The sequence below is a fragment of the Trichomycterus rosablanca genome, chromosome 22 (genome assembly GCF_030014385.1).
Source record: "Trichomycterus rosablanca isolate fTriRos1 chromosome 22, fTriRos1.hap1, whole genome shotgun sequence".
Classification (NCBI taxonomy): domain Eukaryota; kingdom Metazoa; phylum Chordata; class Actinopteri; order Siluriformes; family Trichomycteridae; genus Trichomycterus; species Trichomycterus rosablanca.
In genome coordinates, this window is record NC_086009.1 from 689921 (window position 1) to 705895 (window position 15975).

Here is a 15975-nt window from a genome sequence, read left to right on the forward strand (position 1 = left end):
ACACCAAGCAAAGTCCACGAAGACAATTTGGTGGCCCGAATTTTGGGATGAATTGCAATGTGGATTGTGAGCCAGGCCTAGCTGCATTGACATTAGTGAAAATCAAAGAAAAGTGAAAGGAAGCCAATCCATGTGAACCGCCACAGCTTTGGAACGGGCTTTACAACAAGCTCATGGTCTGGTGTTCACATACTTTTGGTCATCTGATGTATGATGCAGTTTGTCAGGATCACTTGTTTATTACAATTTGTTTTATTTGCATACAGAATAAATAACATATTTTACAACCATGACTGAATGAGTAACATGCAACAAGAAACCAACACCAATATTTTTGTTTACGAAGTTCTATAAAATCTTTGGGATTATTTTACTTATCAAAATACCAAGTGGGTGTGTCTGTAGACGAGAGGGCGGTGGTTATATACACATGCCTTTTAACTTTGTACTTATTCTATTTATAAACATAAACAAAAATATTAAAAAACTAATATAAAAATATTCCAACACTATATTAAAATGTATAACTGTAAAGCTTATATAACAATAATAAATGAAAATGTTTCCAGGCACGCTGTGATGCTTCTACATAAACCACTTCCTTTCACCTGCACCAGTCGGGTTCATACATTTACATTTTCATTTACATTTTCAGCATTTATCCAAAGCGACTTACAGAATGAGTGGAACACTATGAGCAATTGAGGGTTAAGGGCCTTTCTCAGGGACCCAACAGTGGCAACTTGGTGGTGGCGGGGCTTGAACCAGCAACCTTCTGTTTACTAGTCCAGTACCTTACCCACTGAGCTATCACTGGCCCCGCGAAGATCCGTATAGCGCATGAAGAGTCTCTGTGCAGCACCATCGCTCAGCCAGCAGAGGGAGTAATTGCAGCAGTTGTGAGGAATCCCTGTTCAGACCTTATAGAGACACAGCCAACTGTGTGTCTGTATAGGCCCCCGCCTGGTCGATAGCAGAGCTGAGATTCAAACTCGAGACTTTGAGATATCAGCACCGGTGGGCTAGTGTGTTTTACCACCGCTCCGCCCGAGCTCCAGTTACTAACTGTTGCAAATTTTTATTAATACTTCTTGCTTGCAAGTATGTCTCAATTTTATATGCAGGCTTAAAATGACTTATTTTCATATATGGGCTCGAAAACATGCCCCATTTCAATATAATGGCTCAAAAACACGCCGCATTTCCATATATGGATTAAAGACACACCTCCTTACCATATATGGATTATTAGCCACGTTCTTACCATATATGGATTATTAGCCACCTTCTTACCATATATGGATTAACAGACACCTTATTTCCATTCATGGACTGGGAAACAAGCCTTCTAAGCCTGACTGCATGTTTTTGTACTGTGGGAAGAAACCGGAGCTCCCGGAGGAAACCCACACAGACACAGGGAGAACATGCAAACTCCATACAGAGAAGACCCAGACTGCTCCACCTGGGAATTGAACCCAGGACCTTCTTGCTCTGAGGCAACAGTGCTACCCACCATCTAAACTAAAGTATAATATTACAGTATTACAGCTCACTCTCTCTGGGAATAAACATTCCCGACACTCCTCTCCTGTATAACGTTCCTGTATAATCTAGCCTCCAGGTTAAGTAAAACAGTAGTTGTGGCAGCGTCTCGCGACCCCCTGACGGTAGGTTTGTGTATGCTGTGGAAGAATTGCACATGATTTGTTTGGTAAAGTCTCGGGGACGTTGAAGCCCTCAGTGTCTCGAGTGCATCAGAAAGTTTGTCGGAGGTGAAGCGATGGGAGGCGAACCCAAACTGCTGGGGCTGCGGCTGTGCGCCTCGTACGATCCCATCATCAACACGTCACCCTGCGGCGTAGAACCATGCAGGAAGTCGTCCTCGTCCTCCGCACCCTGCTGTGAGAAAAAAGAATAAATCATTAATATTTACTTATGCAGCGTTTTACACCCACTGCTCATTCATTCATTCATTCACTGTCTGTTTTACCACTAATTTATCCTGGTCAGGGTCACAGTGGGTCTAATTCATTGGGTAAAAGATAGGAAACACCCTGAAAAGGTCACGCACTCGTTCCTCGATCAGCCAGCAGATGCCGCTATTGCAGCAGTGATCAGGAATCTCCCTAAATCTCCCACCCACCAGTTATGTCTGCGTGTAAGCGCCCACCTGATTGGTAGCAGAGCTGAGATTCGAACTCACAAGCTTGAGATCTCAGCACTAGGGGTCAGGGGTGTTTTACCGCCTAAAGTTCCAAACTCAGATGAAAGCAGCAGTTATTTACCTTTGGATTTTCTTTGACGATAGGTGCCATGCAGTCGGACGGTTCCTCCCACACCTGATAGAGGGACTCGAACAGCTGACCCGACCTGAAACCACAATCAGTACACAACATTTCAAATCCCACAAACTAATGACGCAGCACTTTCCATAAAACTGGGCTTCATGAATGATTAAATATTGTTAATAATAAACCAAGAACATATAAATGTATATAAAACTAATCATAAATAATACATATTTTAGCTTCTTTTCTCCCGATTGAGACATTTCCACGTCCCTGTTACATTTCCTCTGCTGCTTGCACCACCCCCACTCTAGCAGACGTGTGAAGTCACCGTGTACCACGTATGGAGAGTCACGCTACGCCTCATGTGTTCATCCACTACTCATGCTGGATATGGACTGCTGTGCTCACAACCACCAGATACCAAACAATCAGTGAATCAATGAAATTAATGAATCTGGTCATAAGAACTCGGTGATAACATGTGGTGTGGTGGTGCAGAGGTCTAACACACTACCAAACACTGCAGAGTGTCAGAACTGGTGAGTTCAATCTGGCTGGGCATCCAGACAAATAAATCACCAGGACTGATCACGTGGAGCTTTGCGTGGCTCTCTGTGGGAACCCGACACTGACAGGTGATAAGAAGCGGCGTCATCTGGCTCTACTCGATCAGATCAGGGTTGTGCAAATGAAGTGGGTTCATAATCGGGAATTAATAATGACTAAATTGGGATATAAAGTAGAATAGTGTCTGTATTTCGTGTTAAAACTTCAGCTGAAATTGGGATTGTCGTGAACTTGTGGGGTTAAAATGATTAGTGGTTGATTTTTTACACTGGTGTCTGTATTTCATGTTAAAACTGCTTTGTCGTGAACTTGTGGTTAAACAGACTCGGTCGTGTTCGTTTACGCTGCTGCGTCGGTGTCTGACCTCTTGAGCAGGTAGGGGTCGAAGGGGAAGAAGGTATCGAGAGGGTTGGTGTTGGTGGAGAGAGAGTCTCCTCCCGCCGAGCTCCTCACCACAGGTAACATGTGACGGTTGTTGCGCTCGATGATGGTGTAGCAGAACACCAGCTGATACTTCCTATCAGAACAAACAACACTTTTAATCACGGGCAGCGTTACTACTGATCCTCATTAAGGCACACAACACTGGAACCCTAGTGTATACGACTACTGTTCCACCTAAATATATGTACACGCTAATGAGCCGAAACATTAACCCCCCCACAGTGCATGTAAGGGTGAGAGAACATCAGAGCACAGGATGCTAATGGCTTGATATTTTGTGTCTGAAAATCCCAACAACACTGCTGCACCTGCTACACTCATGCCAGGACAGCATACACAACCATACAATATAACCACGGTAGTGTTAGTGCAGTGGTCAGGAGGATGCACCACTTAAACATGATAACATGATAAATAAAATACAGAGCAACGTGAGCTACAGTCAGTAATGGTTTACCCACTAAACTTATCTGTACAATAATCCAGGTACCGGTTAGGTGTTCCTAATAAAGTGCTCAGGGAGTGTTTACGTGTGTGTGACCTGGTGATGGTGGCGAACATGTTGGTCACGGCTGGCAGACACACTTTCAGTGGGTTCAGCTGGCACATCACGATTCTCTCCAAATTTAACCCCTGCAGGTACGCCAGACCTACACACACACACACACACACACACACACACACACGTTCAGAAATGATGTAAATCTTCCCTCCGACGGACACAAGCCTCTCAAATCTGAGATAAACGGACGTGAGGGGCGGACGCACCCTTCTTCGTGTTCCCATCCAGGATGGCTCTGTGTCTGAAGACCAGGGTGTAGAAGACGGCCTGGCAGGAGGCGTAGAACGGCCCGTGGAGAGACACGTCACAGAAAGCTTTCGAACCCGAGTCCTGGCTGTCTATGTAGAGGTGGAGCCAAGGGACCAGCAGATCCAGACACGCCCTCACGGTCCTACACACACACACACACACACACAGGACAGAAAGTCAGAAACAGTCCGAGCTGAGATGAAGTTACAACCCAAACGCTGGTGCGATGTGGAATCAGGACAGTGACGTACGCTATAGGGATGAACCTGGCCCTGGCGAGGAAGCTGCCCATGTACCCGGCGGCGGCCTGGCGGAGGACGGCGGGCTGAGACGGGTTCTGTATGATCTTCCACAAGTGGTCCAGAAATGCTTCAGATAAAGCCTGATCACACACACACACACACATACATACACACCACACACACATCACACACACGTACTGTAGGATTATTCATTATTCCATTTACACTCCTTCTCATCCTGGTCAGGGTCACAGCAGATCCGGTTCCACCTGGGAAACACTGGGAGCAAAATAGGAGCACCCTGATCTATCACAGGACTTTGGTCACCCCCACCTCGGACATAGTCAACCGTGTCTGTGTGCACGCCCGACCGGCTGATAGCACATGCCAAAACTATGTAGACACCTGACCAAGAGCTGGTTTGAAATCCTATTAGGTTGTAGCCTTCCACAAACCCAAACGCTTTCCACAGGATTTTGGAGGGCGTCTGTGGGAACCTGAGCTCAGTCAGTCAAAAGAGCATTTGAGGAGGAACTGGGGCAGCGTTTTATCAAAAGATGTGGATAGAACACCTGAACGAAATAATGAGGAAGGGTGTCCACGTACATTTGGCACAAATAGTGCATATTAAGTCCTGTGTGCAGCTCAGTTAATAAAAAAGGTTAAGAACCAGTGCTCATGGTACACTGTATGGCCAAAAGTATTTGGACACCTGAGCATAAGCTTGTCGGATGTCCTGATTAAAATAAATAAATAAATAAATGAAATAAAACGCTAATAATTATAAAAATAAAGACTTCAGGGTGTTTTAAATGGGTTGCAGGAAAAAATACAAGAAATGAACTTGTACATTGTGGAGGCCTTACGCTACACCTTGTAAGCCACAGTGGGACCAGATTGCCACCGTTTTTATTAATTAAGTTTATTTCGTTTTGATGCATCGTTTGTGTTGTGGCTTCTTTCAAGACTTTGTAGTATATCTGTGGGAATTTGTACCCATTCAGAAGTACAAAAGAAGGATTCCAGAGTTGACCATGAGGCTCTGTAAGGCTGTCGGAGTTCGATCGTTGGTACTCACCAGGCGGAAGCTGCACAGGTAGAAGATGCAGAACTGAACGTGACAGGAGGCGTGGGTGGGCAGAACCAGCTTATCGAACACACTCAGCAGATCTCGGTACAAAGTTTTGGTTTTCTCCACGTCCAGCTCACCTGCACATGAGACGGTAAAATCAGGGCGTGGTCATGTAACTCCAAACCAATCGGTGGACACAAGTTCCTTCAGGCTCTCACCGTCGGTGTGGCTCATGTCCTTAATGAACGCCAGGAGAACGAGCATGAGGGTGTCCAGCCGGTCAGCGACGGCATGAGACATCACCGCATCATCGGCGCCGGGACCCTCCTCATCCTTAAAGAGGCACAGAGGAAGTGTTAATGATAACACACACACACACACACACACACACACACACACACACACACACACACACACACACACACACACACATTCATGCAGGATCTTTATCAGGCTGAATCTGGCACTTTAAATCTCACCATGTCGAACAGACAGTCGTCCTGCGCTGCAGCGCCGTGGTTCTGCTCCCTCATACACTCCGCTTCCTCGATCTCACTGCGGGGGGCGCTCACCTGCACAACACCAACCAGAACGTCAGCCGTGATGAAAGCTACGCCTCACTCAGATCCCTCACTTCCAGCACTGGATGAAGAATCTGAGACTATCAAAATGCTCCGAGAAGGCTGAATAGGAATTCCCACTGGTGCTCATACTGGTGTCACCATGAACTGGTTTCTCTCTCCCAGAGCTTCTGAAGCTTTTACAGCACATTGGATAGTTCAATAATAACAGTAATAACTAAGACATACAGGGTGCGGCTCCCCGTTTCCCTTCATTTATTACATGAGAACACAGAGTAAGGAAGAGACGCAGGGACACAGGAGGACCTTTTTAGACATGTCCACTTCCCCTCATATGACACTTGTCAACTTCTACCTCATGCACTCATGCTGGTGGAGGAGAACCACAGACTTGCATGTGTTCCCTCGAGCAGGTAAAGCCACCGTGTTCCTCCAACAAACATATCAGCGCCTTAATCAGACACTAGGAGTCACCACCAGACTAGATCGCAGCCCCATGCCAGTACAACCAAGTTTTATGTCAACATGACGTTACACGCTACATAAAATGCTTATAATTCCAGACCTGAGGGTGGATGTTCTACGATTTAAAAGCCTCCAAACTCTGATTTACTGGATTTCTGGGGGCATTAAGAGAAATAGAAGGTCTTTAAGTTTGATCAGTCAATTTCCAGGTAATGGTTGAACAAGAAGAAAGAAGAGTTTTGGGATTGACCCTTCAGGATTAAGGTTTAACCCCTTGGTGTGGGGGAAAGAGATCATGCTCATCTAATCAATCATAAATAAAATAAACAGTTCAGGCAAGTGAGAGAGTGAACGTGTCCTACATCCAGAGTCAGCATCTTGCTGATGATGAGCTCCAGAACGTCTCGTCTCAGGGTTGGGATGTACACCGCTATTCTCAGCAGGTTATGGACGTAACATTCCTGCACACACACACATTAGTGCACTTTGCATTAGCACAATGTACATTAAATACTGCAAAATCCATGATGTGGGGAATATAAACATCATTCGTTAGATTACAGTATATAAACACCAGACCACGAGCTTGTACGGCTGAACACGCTGTTCTCTCTGTATTCCTTCATGTGTCAGCACCTCAACCAGACAGTAGGAGTTGCCGTTCCAGTGGAAAGACATGATTCCCCATCCAGCCATCAATCTCTGAGATGGTGGGTTAACACACAAAACTGCTGAGCTTCTGAAAAGGGGAACAAGGACATACCAAGGTTCTGGATGACTTCTGCACGAAGGGGAAGTTGTCGCTGAGTATCGGCATCAAGAATCGACTCGTACTGTAAGAAGAAAGAAGAAAATTAAATGTATAAATGTTGTTAAGCTACTAATCCAGCTATATTTTTATTCTTTAAAGCAATAATTGAAACGCTAGGTCTATTACACAACAATAAACATGATGAATTTGTTGACAACCATCCTCCATTGTCAGGAGCTGAATGATGACTGAATACAACACGAGCAGTATAGTTACACCATATTAGCCCTTTTCCACAAAAAAACAACTCTTGGATCTTAAACTGGTTCCATTCAGGCTTCTCTTTAGAACCTTGGTGCTATTCAGAGTACCGTCCCATGTTTGCCCTTGTTGCCCTTGTGTGCTTTACACTATAAACTTTACATCTCAGAGCGACACACGCCTCATGCACCTCAATGTCAATGAATAAGGATTCTGATTCCAATCGGAGTGTTTTACTGTAACTTACGATGGAACGTATTTGGCGATCATCTGCAGGGCCTGGTGACACTGATCAAAGATCTGGGGAAGATCTGAGAAAACAGAAAAACAACAAGAAATCGTTTAACCACGTCATAAAACCATTAACCCCGGGCAGGGTCCTTTCTGCATGTCCTCCCTGTGTCTGTGGGTTTCCTCCAGGAGCTCCGGTTTCCTCCCACAATCCAAAGCCAAGCAATCAGTATAATTGGAGATACTGGAAATGACCCTAAGTGTGTATGTGTGTGTTTGTGTATGTGCATGTGTGTGTCTGCCCAGCAACTGACTGACGTCCTGTCCAGGGTTTTCCTGCCTCATTCCCCACGTTTCCAGTGAAGATGAAATGAAATAATTGATTTAACAAAGTCAGACTGATCAAATGTCACTAATTCAGGGCTGTGATTCAATTTAGAAAGAACTAGCAAACCAAACTCACTGTCATCATCGTCGTCTGAATCTGAAATGTCCACGTTTCCTTCCCGGATCTTTATTCTTCCTGAAAGAGAAAAAATAGAACCGACATGTTTTGACTGTTTCTGTTAAATGAACCTGTAACTGTAACCCGTGAAACTCACTGGGTGTGAAGTTGGAGACGAGGATTTTCAGACACGGTCTCAGATAAACGGTCTGAGCCGAGATCAGATTGCTGAGGAACGTCAGGTATTCGTCCACCACGGCAGGACTCCGACCCAACCACGGCAACCTCTGATCAACGAATCAGAAGAGAAATAACTTCAGCATCTCAACACTGACTCTGTGTGGTATTTACTGTGGTGATTTTATTAAATCGTGGTGGTTTCACTCCTCACCAGAAGGACGTAGATAAGCTGCTCGTGTTCTTTCCCGAGCTGAGTGACACACGACCTGAACTCCTGCAGCCAGCTGATAATCTGAGCATCCTGACAGAGATGAGTCCATTACAGGTGAGAAATGTAGATTTATTTATTTTATTTACTCCTCAATAACTGATTTCACATGAATTTACCTTGATGTCAGGATCTGAGAGCTGATGCTTTATCATCTCATAATCACTCCTGTCTCCCTGTAAAGAAATAAACAAGCAAAATTTATAATCAGTTGATTCATTTCCTATATCATTTTTTACTTCATAATAAACATTTTAATTTATATTTACATGAATTAATATTAAACATGTATATTTAACCCCCATATGATCTGCAGGCAGTTTCTGTATAGATTTTTGATAAAATAAATGAATAAACAAAGAAATAAGCTGCATTCAGGGCTGTTTTTATATTATTTATCATAACTTATAAATTAGCAAAAAAAAATTAGGGGAAAAAATAAAATATTTGATGCAACACTCACTGTCACATCAAGTATAATAAACATTATTCAGTACAATTCAAACACAAACCAGGTTTAAATGCATTTTACTCTTGTAAATGTAAACAAAACAAGGGTTCTCTTACTGGCAGTGGTGGACAAGATTCCCTCTGGTTCCTGGACTATAATATTACCTGTATGACAGGTGTATTGTGGGTAAAAAGCCTACGTGTATCTCATCTGTTTGTGTGTAACTCACCTGTGTGTGTGTATCTCACCTGTTTGTGTGTAACTCACCTGTGTGTGTGTGTGTGTGTGTGTGTGTGTGTGTGTGTGTGTGTGTGTGTATCTCACCTGTTTGAGTTTTTCCAAAGTGTTAACAACACTGTCTCCAAACCGAACAGTTTTAGGTGGAGGAGTGTTGAGGAAATCTCTCTCCACTTCCATACTGGATGTCTGATTACTAAACTAAATATAAAAACTGTAAAAATAAAACATAAAACAAAGATGATAATCAGCTGTAGAGAATAAACACTCAGTCCTGATTATTACTGCATTATTAACACTGTAACCTTACACAACACACGTGTTACAGTCTGTCAAAGCCCAACACATTCATTTCGACTTCAAATTAAACAAATTTCGATTGACACACATGAGTTTAAGTCCTTCACACCTGAGAATAATACAATCCATACATCTGCGTCTGTTGACAATATTTAGCACAGAAAGACCTACATGCGAGCGTATTGTGTATTTCCTACCCGCATTCCGTTACATCCCGCCCTCCTAAGAAGGCATTGGATAGTAGGAATACGCGTCCTCAGCTATGATTGGCTACTAGTGTATTATCTGCGGTAGGCTGAAGATTCTAGCCAATCCTAGCGCAGAATGCGTGAACTGACTGGAAACAGGTGGGGAAGAAACAAAACACCCTGCGTGTTATTTAATAACAGGAAGTGTGTGCTGGCTTTGTTTAAATAAATACAATAAATATATATTTTGAAACATAAAATTGAATACAACAACAATGCAACGTTAGAAAAATACGACAATGTATTATGTATATACATAAAAACGACCAAAATCAAGAACAGTAAATGTAAAAAAGTGAAGACTATGCTGCGACCTGTCGGTGTGGAGTGAAAACACAGATTCCCACTTTCTCAAAAACATTGTTAAACTAAGTGTATTGTACAAAAACAGTCAAAATAACATCCAGATCAGATCCGTCTGATCAGTATAGAAACCTTTTATAATTTATTGACTCTTTAGATTCCTCTGTTTCACTGTAGAATAAAAATTCTTCTATTCACTCACAAAGCTCTCCATAATCAGGCCCCATCCTACCTCACCGACCTGCTCCATCAGCACATTCCCTCCCGTAGCCTTCGCTCTTCTGAGGCTAACCTACTGTCCATACCCTCTAGGACCAAGCACCGGACCTGGGGTGACAGGGCCTTTTCCATAGCTGCTCCATCTTTATGGAATGCTCTCCCCAAACACCTACGAGATTGTCCTGACCTGTCCAAATTCAAGTCACTTCTCAAAACTCATCTATTCAATATGGCATTTAACTTGTAACAACACGAAATAAATGCTTTTATTTTTGCTATTCTTTTTAATAGTTTTTATACTTAGATCACGACAGAAATGTGAAGTCCTAGATCCTAAAACTTGTAAAGTTTTCAGTTTCCTGATTGCATGTAAATCTGTCCTGTTTCTGTCTAATTTTAAGAAATTGTTCTATATTTGTTGTTCTCTCTCATAATTTAGCTAATTTTTAATGAACTGTCTTATGCTGCTCTCTTTGTTTTTATCTTAATTATTCTTGATGTTGATGTACTATTTTGATTTTGTACTATGATTTGTATGGTGTATGTACGTATTTGTTTTGATTATTTGTCTTATGTAAAGCGTCTTTGAGTATCTTGAAAAGCGCTATATAAATAAAATGTATTATTATTATTATTAGAATTGTGTAAACACCACCTTTAACTGCTGGAGCAGCTTGTTTGTTTACACCCCCCTACCTTTGGGACATTAATTCTTTCTCTGTCTGATTGGTGTGGTGACATTGTTATTACTACGCTGACCATTTAAAGGATGTCCACATAGTTTTGGTTATATATTTACAGCAAATAAAGATGAGTTTAACAGATTATCTTTATATCTAAGTACGTATTCATGAACCTCCTCAAAAGCATGCCAGCAGGTGGAGTAAATGCTTGTTTATTAGGATTTTTCCACTTTGGTTCCATTCATGACAGGACAGGTGCTTGAAGGTTACCCAGTATACATCAGACACATGGAGAACATGCAAACTTTACACTTGGGAATCGAACCCAGAACCTTCTTGCTGTGAGGCATTGACACTGGCGTATTTCCACCTTGTACAGTGTTTCCGGGTGGATTAAAAAATCATCACAAATTTACACATTATGTTTGAGGAGGTGAAAAATAGAGCAGGTCACGCTTTACTATAGAGATTGTAAGAAACAAACCCAACTGAAGCCAATATTGTGGCTATAAAGTAGAAATTGAATGAATAAATCTTCCATTCTAACCGTGACTGAAAGGGTTAAAAAGGTGGAACAATTCAGACAATTAATCCTTTTCTACTTTCTGATGATCTGCCCTCCTCTCCAAACACAGTGACATGAGCAAACACAGATAAGAGGAAGCTTTAACACACCTTACTGTTCAAAGGTGAAGATTCAAACAGAACGGTCACAATGTAAATGAAACAACATGAGGAAGTACACACGAACAACACACGTACAAAAATACACCCGTTTATTTACATCCGTCTCTTTTACAATTATGTGCATCATTCAGAGAAACTCCGTATATGAACCAAAATTATAGAAACATTATTATTATTATGGAGACATACATATATAAAATAATATCTAAAAACAAATACAGAAATATAAAGAGCACATTTTAAATCATGTAAATGGAGAGGAGTGCTTGGATAATAACATGAACCCTGGGAATTTCAGTCAGCAGGGTGGTAGAAACAACTGGTCATGTCTAAGAGAGGAAAAGCCAGATAGGGAACCAACTTCTGAAGCTCTGTTCACTGTTAAGGGAAAATCAACACCAAAATCTCACAATAATAAACAGTAATAAGTCAGAATGTGTCCAAATATTCTAATAAATATTAGGACATGTCACAGTGTTATTGCCATTTGGAGTGAACATGTAGTGCTGGTTTGGGACGCAACATCTAGTCTTATTGTTCATGGTTATAAGTCAGTCTGTAGCGATATGGAGATTCAAACATATACAGAAAAGCTGTCAGGTCTTTTAATCCAACATCAATGAGCACAATCCCCACAGACACAATCCAAAATCTTGTGGAAAGCCTTCCCAAGAGTGGACGTCAAAGTGGGGGAAGTTCTTATTAATCCCAGGGTCTAGGAATGGAATGTCCAGCAAGCTTATGACCAGGTGTCCACATATTTTTGGCCGAAAAACATCCAAAACATCCTGTGATTCGTGAATGGAAAGGGTTTCAATAAATTACAAGGCATGATGGCAAATCACACGCTGATCATTCACGTGTGCGTCCACCATAATCATAAAGAAAATCATTGTAAAAATGACAGACATTAAAATACAGAGCAATTCTACCTGAAAACAATCAGAATTAATTGTAGTTCCATCATCATCACTGTTGTATAAAACATGTTAAAAAGATTATTAATAAAATTAGATGATAAATCAACTCTGAACATACAAACAGTTGAATGTACAGACTGGTAAACACGGCATTAAAATCTTAATATTCAGTCTTAAATAAATCTCCATCCTGAATGTTTCCTCTTCTGAGCACTGCAGGGGGGAAAGGAAAATATGTGAGTGATCATCACACAAATATTTACATGTTTTAATATAAATACAACATGTTACTATGCTAATCTAACTATGTGTTACTGGAGGGGGTAAAGCTACGGTACACCACTGCAACTGCTGTGATTTGTTTTAATATGTTTTCACCATGGTTAACACAACTGTTCCTACCCGGCAAATGCAACTATGTGGTCCAGGCATTGGTACAACCACTGTTTTAACATTTGCACTGTTGTATTAATGTAATTCAAAAGTCAAAATGAAATATTTTTAGGTGTTGCAACAACATTCTGCCACGTATAGCAACAATCCAACAACTGTTCAGCAAAATTCCATTCAGCGTCTTTAAAGGAACAGTGTAAGGGCAGTGGTAGCTCAGTGGGTAAGGTATTGGACCAGTAATCTGAAGGTTGCCGGGTCAAGCCCCACCACTGCCACTGTTAGGCCCCTGATCAAGGCCCTTAACCCTCAATTGCTCAAGGATCGTGTTCAGTCATTATTGTAAGTGGCTTTGGATAAAAGCGTCTGCTAAATGCTGAAAATGTAAATGTAGGAACCGTAATACTGGTTAATCATTCGGTGACCTGCAATGCTCTACTGTTGGTCCGTTAAGTAAAAGACTGAGTGAAACAACATTTTTGTATTAATAGTGGCTATTAAATCTGTTCGTACATGAACATTCTACTGTCAAACAGGTTATTAAATATTTGTAATAAAGAATAAGTAGCTTAATACGACTAAACTTTAGTTGTCGTACCTACTGTATTACTTAGAGATCTTCATCTCTAGTTCCCTATCCCTTCAGGCCACCCAAAGAGGATGGAGGTCCCTGCTGAGTCTGGTTCCTCTCAAGGTTTCTTCCTGTAATTTTTAGGGAGTTTTTCCTGCCACTGTCGCCCTCGGCTTGCTCAACAGGAGGTTTTTGATCTGTTGGTCCTGGATTCTGTAAAGTTGCTTTGAGACAATGTTTATTGTAAAAAGAGCTATATAAATAAAGTTGACTTGACGTGTAGTTCATGGCTACTTGAAGTGATGTTAGCTACAGAAACTGACTTGTGTTGTCTTCTCTAATAGCATAACAGTTTTTAAATGATACCGTTAAATTAAATGCTAAAAGCGTAAGAAAAGCAGGCTGTGTTGTTTAAACTAAGCAAAATATTCATGTCTTACATGCTCATCGAAAAGGTCGTCGGTAGGGTAATTTTTGATTGTGTTGGCGCCTACTGCAGCATCACCTCGCCCAGTTTGGATGAGGTTGATATACTGCTGTGACCAACCTGAATGGAACATGTTTTTGATGTTTTGTACTGTTGGTACTAACGTCTTCACAACCTCAATACAACGTTGTGGTGCTTGGTAAGATCTGCTCATTTTAAAATTTGTATATTTACATTTATTTCGGCATTTAGCGGACGCTTTTATCCAAAGCGACTTACAGTACTGTGAGAGTAAACAGTCTGAGCAATTGAGGGTTAGGAGCCTTGCTCAAGGGCCCAACAGTGGCAACCTGGCAGTGGTGGGGCTTAAACCAGCGACCTTTGGATTACTAGTCCAGTACCTTAACCGCTAGGCTACATCTGCACTTATATATTGTTCATATATTAGTTAGATTATTAGATTAGATTCATGTGTTGTGCAGGTATTTGTACATTCCCATTTATAAACCATGGGGGGTGCAAACTTTTTCCACTATACTGCAGTAGTATGAGTACAATAACGTGTATATAACGGTAATAACCTGTATTTAGTGCTTTATATAGCTGAAGTCTCAGTAGCTACAGCAGCTGAAACAGTGCTCACAGCTTCAGGTGGACTCATGGGCAGATTTACTGCTACTGTGGTCCCCTGGCCGCCATGTTGGCTCCGTGGTCCCCGTCTCGCCATTGGGGCTCCACCGTTTTTCCTCAGCGAGCCGCTGATTCTGCTGGAGAACCTCCTCAGCGCCCCGGCCAGACCCTTCTCTTTCTTCTTTAACAGTCCCACGTCGTCCTCGAGCTCCTCGGGCGGCACCTCGATGTTGCCCGTGTACCAGAAGACCCACCAGATGAGGCTGAGGAAGATGATGATGGCGCCCGCGTAGATGAGGAAGTCGTAGAAGAACACGTCGGTGAAAACTCCCGCCAAGAGCACGAGCAGGCCGCACACGTCGAACACCACCGCGAGCCAGAACGCGCACGAGCACCGGCCCAAACCGGCCAGCACCGACACCGGAGCCGCCATTTTACTGTATTATTAATAATAAACACACCTGTTCGGTTTCCTTTCTCTGTTTATATCACCTGATTAAGTTAAAGAGATTTCTTGAGCAAATAGTAATAGTTAACCTGAGGTAACTGATCCGCGAGCTCCGGTAATGGTGATCCAGGTGAGTGACTCCGTTACCTGTAGCGGTCAGTGGGCGGGGCTTCACCTGAGCACCGGGAAGTGACAGGTAAGGTAAATAAGATATTAAAGTGTTGGTGCTCAGGGCTGCGGCTAGATGTCACTCTATACCAGTTATAAACAACAACACTGCTGTCTTTCATTTTGAAAGTAAATAAACAACAGATTGGTAGATGGACAGACAGACAGATAGATTAGATAGATAGATAGATAGATAGATAGATAGATAGATAGATAGATAGATAGATAGATAGATAGATTAGATAGACAGACAGATAGATTAGATAGATAGATAGATTAGATAGACAGACAGATAGATTAGATAGATAGGTTAGATAGATAGATTAGATAGATAGGTAGATTAGATAGATAGATTAGATAGACAGACAGATAGATTAGATAGATAGATTAGATAGACAGATAGATTAGAGAGATAGACAGACAGACAGATAGATAGATAGACAGACAGATAGATTAGATAGATAGACAGATAGATTAGATAGACAGACAGATAGATTAGATAGATAGATTAGATAGACAGACAGATAGATTAGATAGATAGATAGACAGATAGATTAGATAGGTAGATTAGATAGATAGATTAGATAGACAGACAGATAGATTAGATAGATAGATTAGATAGACAGACAGATAGATTAGATAGATAGATAGACAGATAGATAGATAGATTAGATAGACAGA

At 41.9% G+C, this 15975-nt stretch overlaps 2 protein-coding genes across 3 annotated transcripts; both read right to left on the minus strand.

Annotated features, from left to right (window-relative positions):
• Positions 1–232: 232 nt before the first annotated feature.
• On the minus strand, positions 233–9787 carry rrn3 (RRN3 homolog, RNA polymerase I transcription factor). Of its 2 annotated transcripts, none has more exons than XM_063019084.1 (18): positions 9710–9787; positions 9388–9501; positions 8732–8788; positions 8556–8645; positions 8322–8451; positions 8183–8242; positions 7736–7799; positions 7240–7309; positions 6839–6937; positions 5910–6002; positions 5649–5763; positions 5437–5567; positions 4368–4498; positions 4074–4258; positions 3847–3955; positions 3226–3378; positions 2289–2373; positions 233–1899 (listed from the first exon to the last, which is right to left on the minus strand). In XM_063019084.1, the coding sequence occupies exons 1-18, from the start codon at positions 9731–9733 to the stop codon at positions 1741–1743; spliced, it is 1869 nt and encodes a 622-aa protein (XP_062875154.1). In that variant the 5' UTR covers positions 9734–9787; the 3' UTR covers positions 233–1740. The 2 variants fall into 2 exon arrangements, with proteins under 2 accessions (XP_062875154.1, XP_062875153.1); XM_063019083.1 differs by having other exon boundaries at positions 233–1902.
• Positions 9788–12809: 3022 nt separating this feature from the next.
• On the minus strand, positions 12810–15261 carry si:dkeyp-72e1.6 (transmembrane protein 238-like). Its single transcript, XM_063019109.1, has 2 exons — positions 14630–15261; positions 12810–12873 (listed from the first exon to the last, which is right to left on the minus strand). Exon 1 carries the CDS (start codon positions 15109–15111, stop codon positions 14644–14646), a length of 468 nt encoding a protein of 155 aa, XP_062875179.1. The 5' UTR covers positions 15112–15261; the 3' UTR covers positions 12810–12873; positions 14630–14643.
• Positions 15262–15975: the final 714 nt, after the last annotated feature.

Bases quoted from the DNA above. Each gene is read 5' to 3' on its own strand.
- rrn3 (XM_063019083.1), bottom strand. From the start codon at position 9,733: ATGTATGGATTGTATTATTCTCAG. The intron at 6,938-7,239 runs GTATGTCCTTGT...GTGTGTGTGCAG, and splicing joins AGAAGTCATCCAGAACCTTG to GAATGTTACGTCCATAACCT. The intron at 5,568-5,648 runs GTGAGAGCCTGA...TCTCATGTGCAG, and splicing joins GGACATGAGCCACACCGACG to GTGAGCTGGACGTGGAGAAA.
- si:dkeyp-72e1.6 (XM_063019109.1), bottom strand. From the start codon at position 15,111: ATGGCGGCTCCGGTGTCGGTGCTGGCCGGTTTGGGCCGGTGCTCGTGC.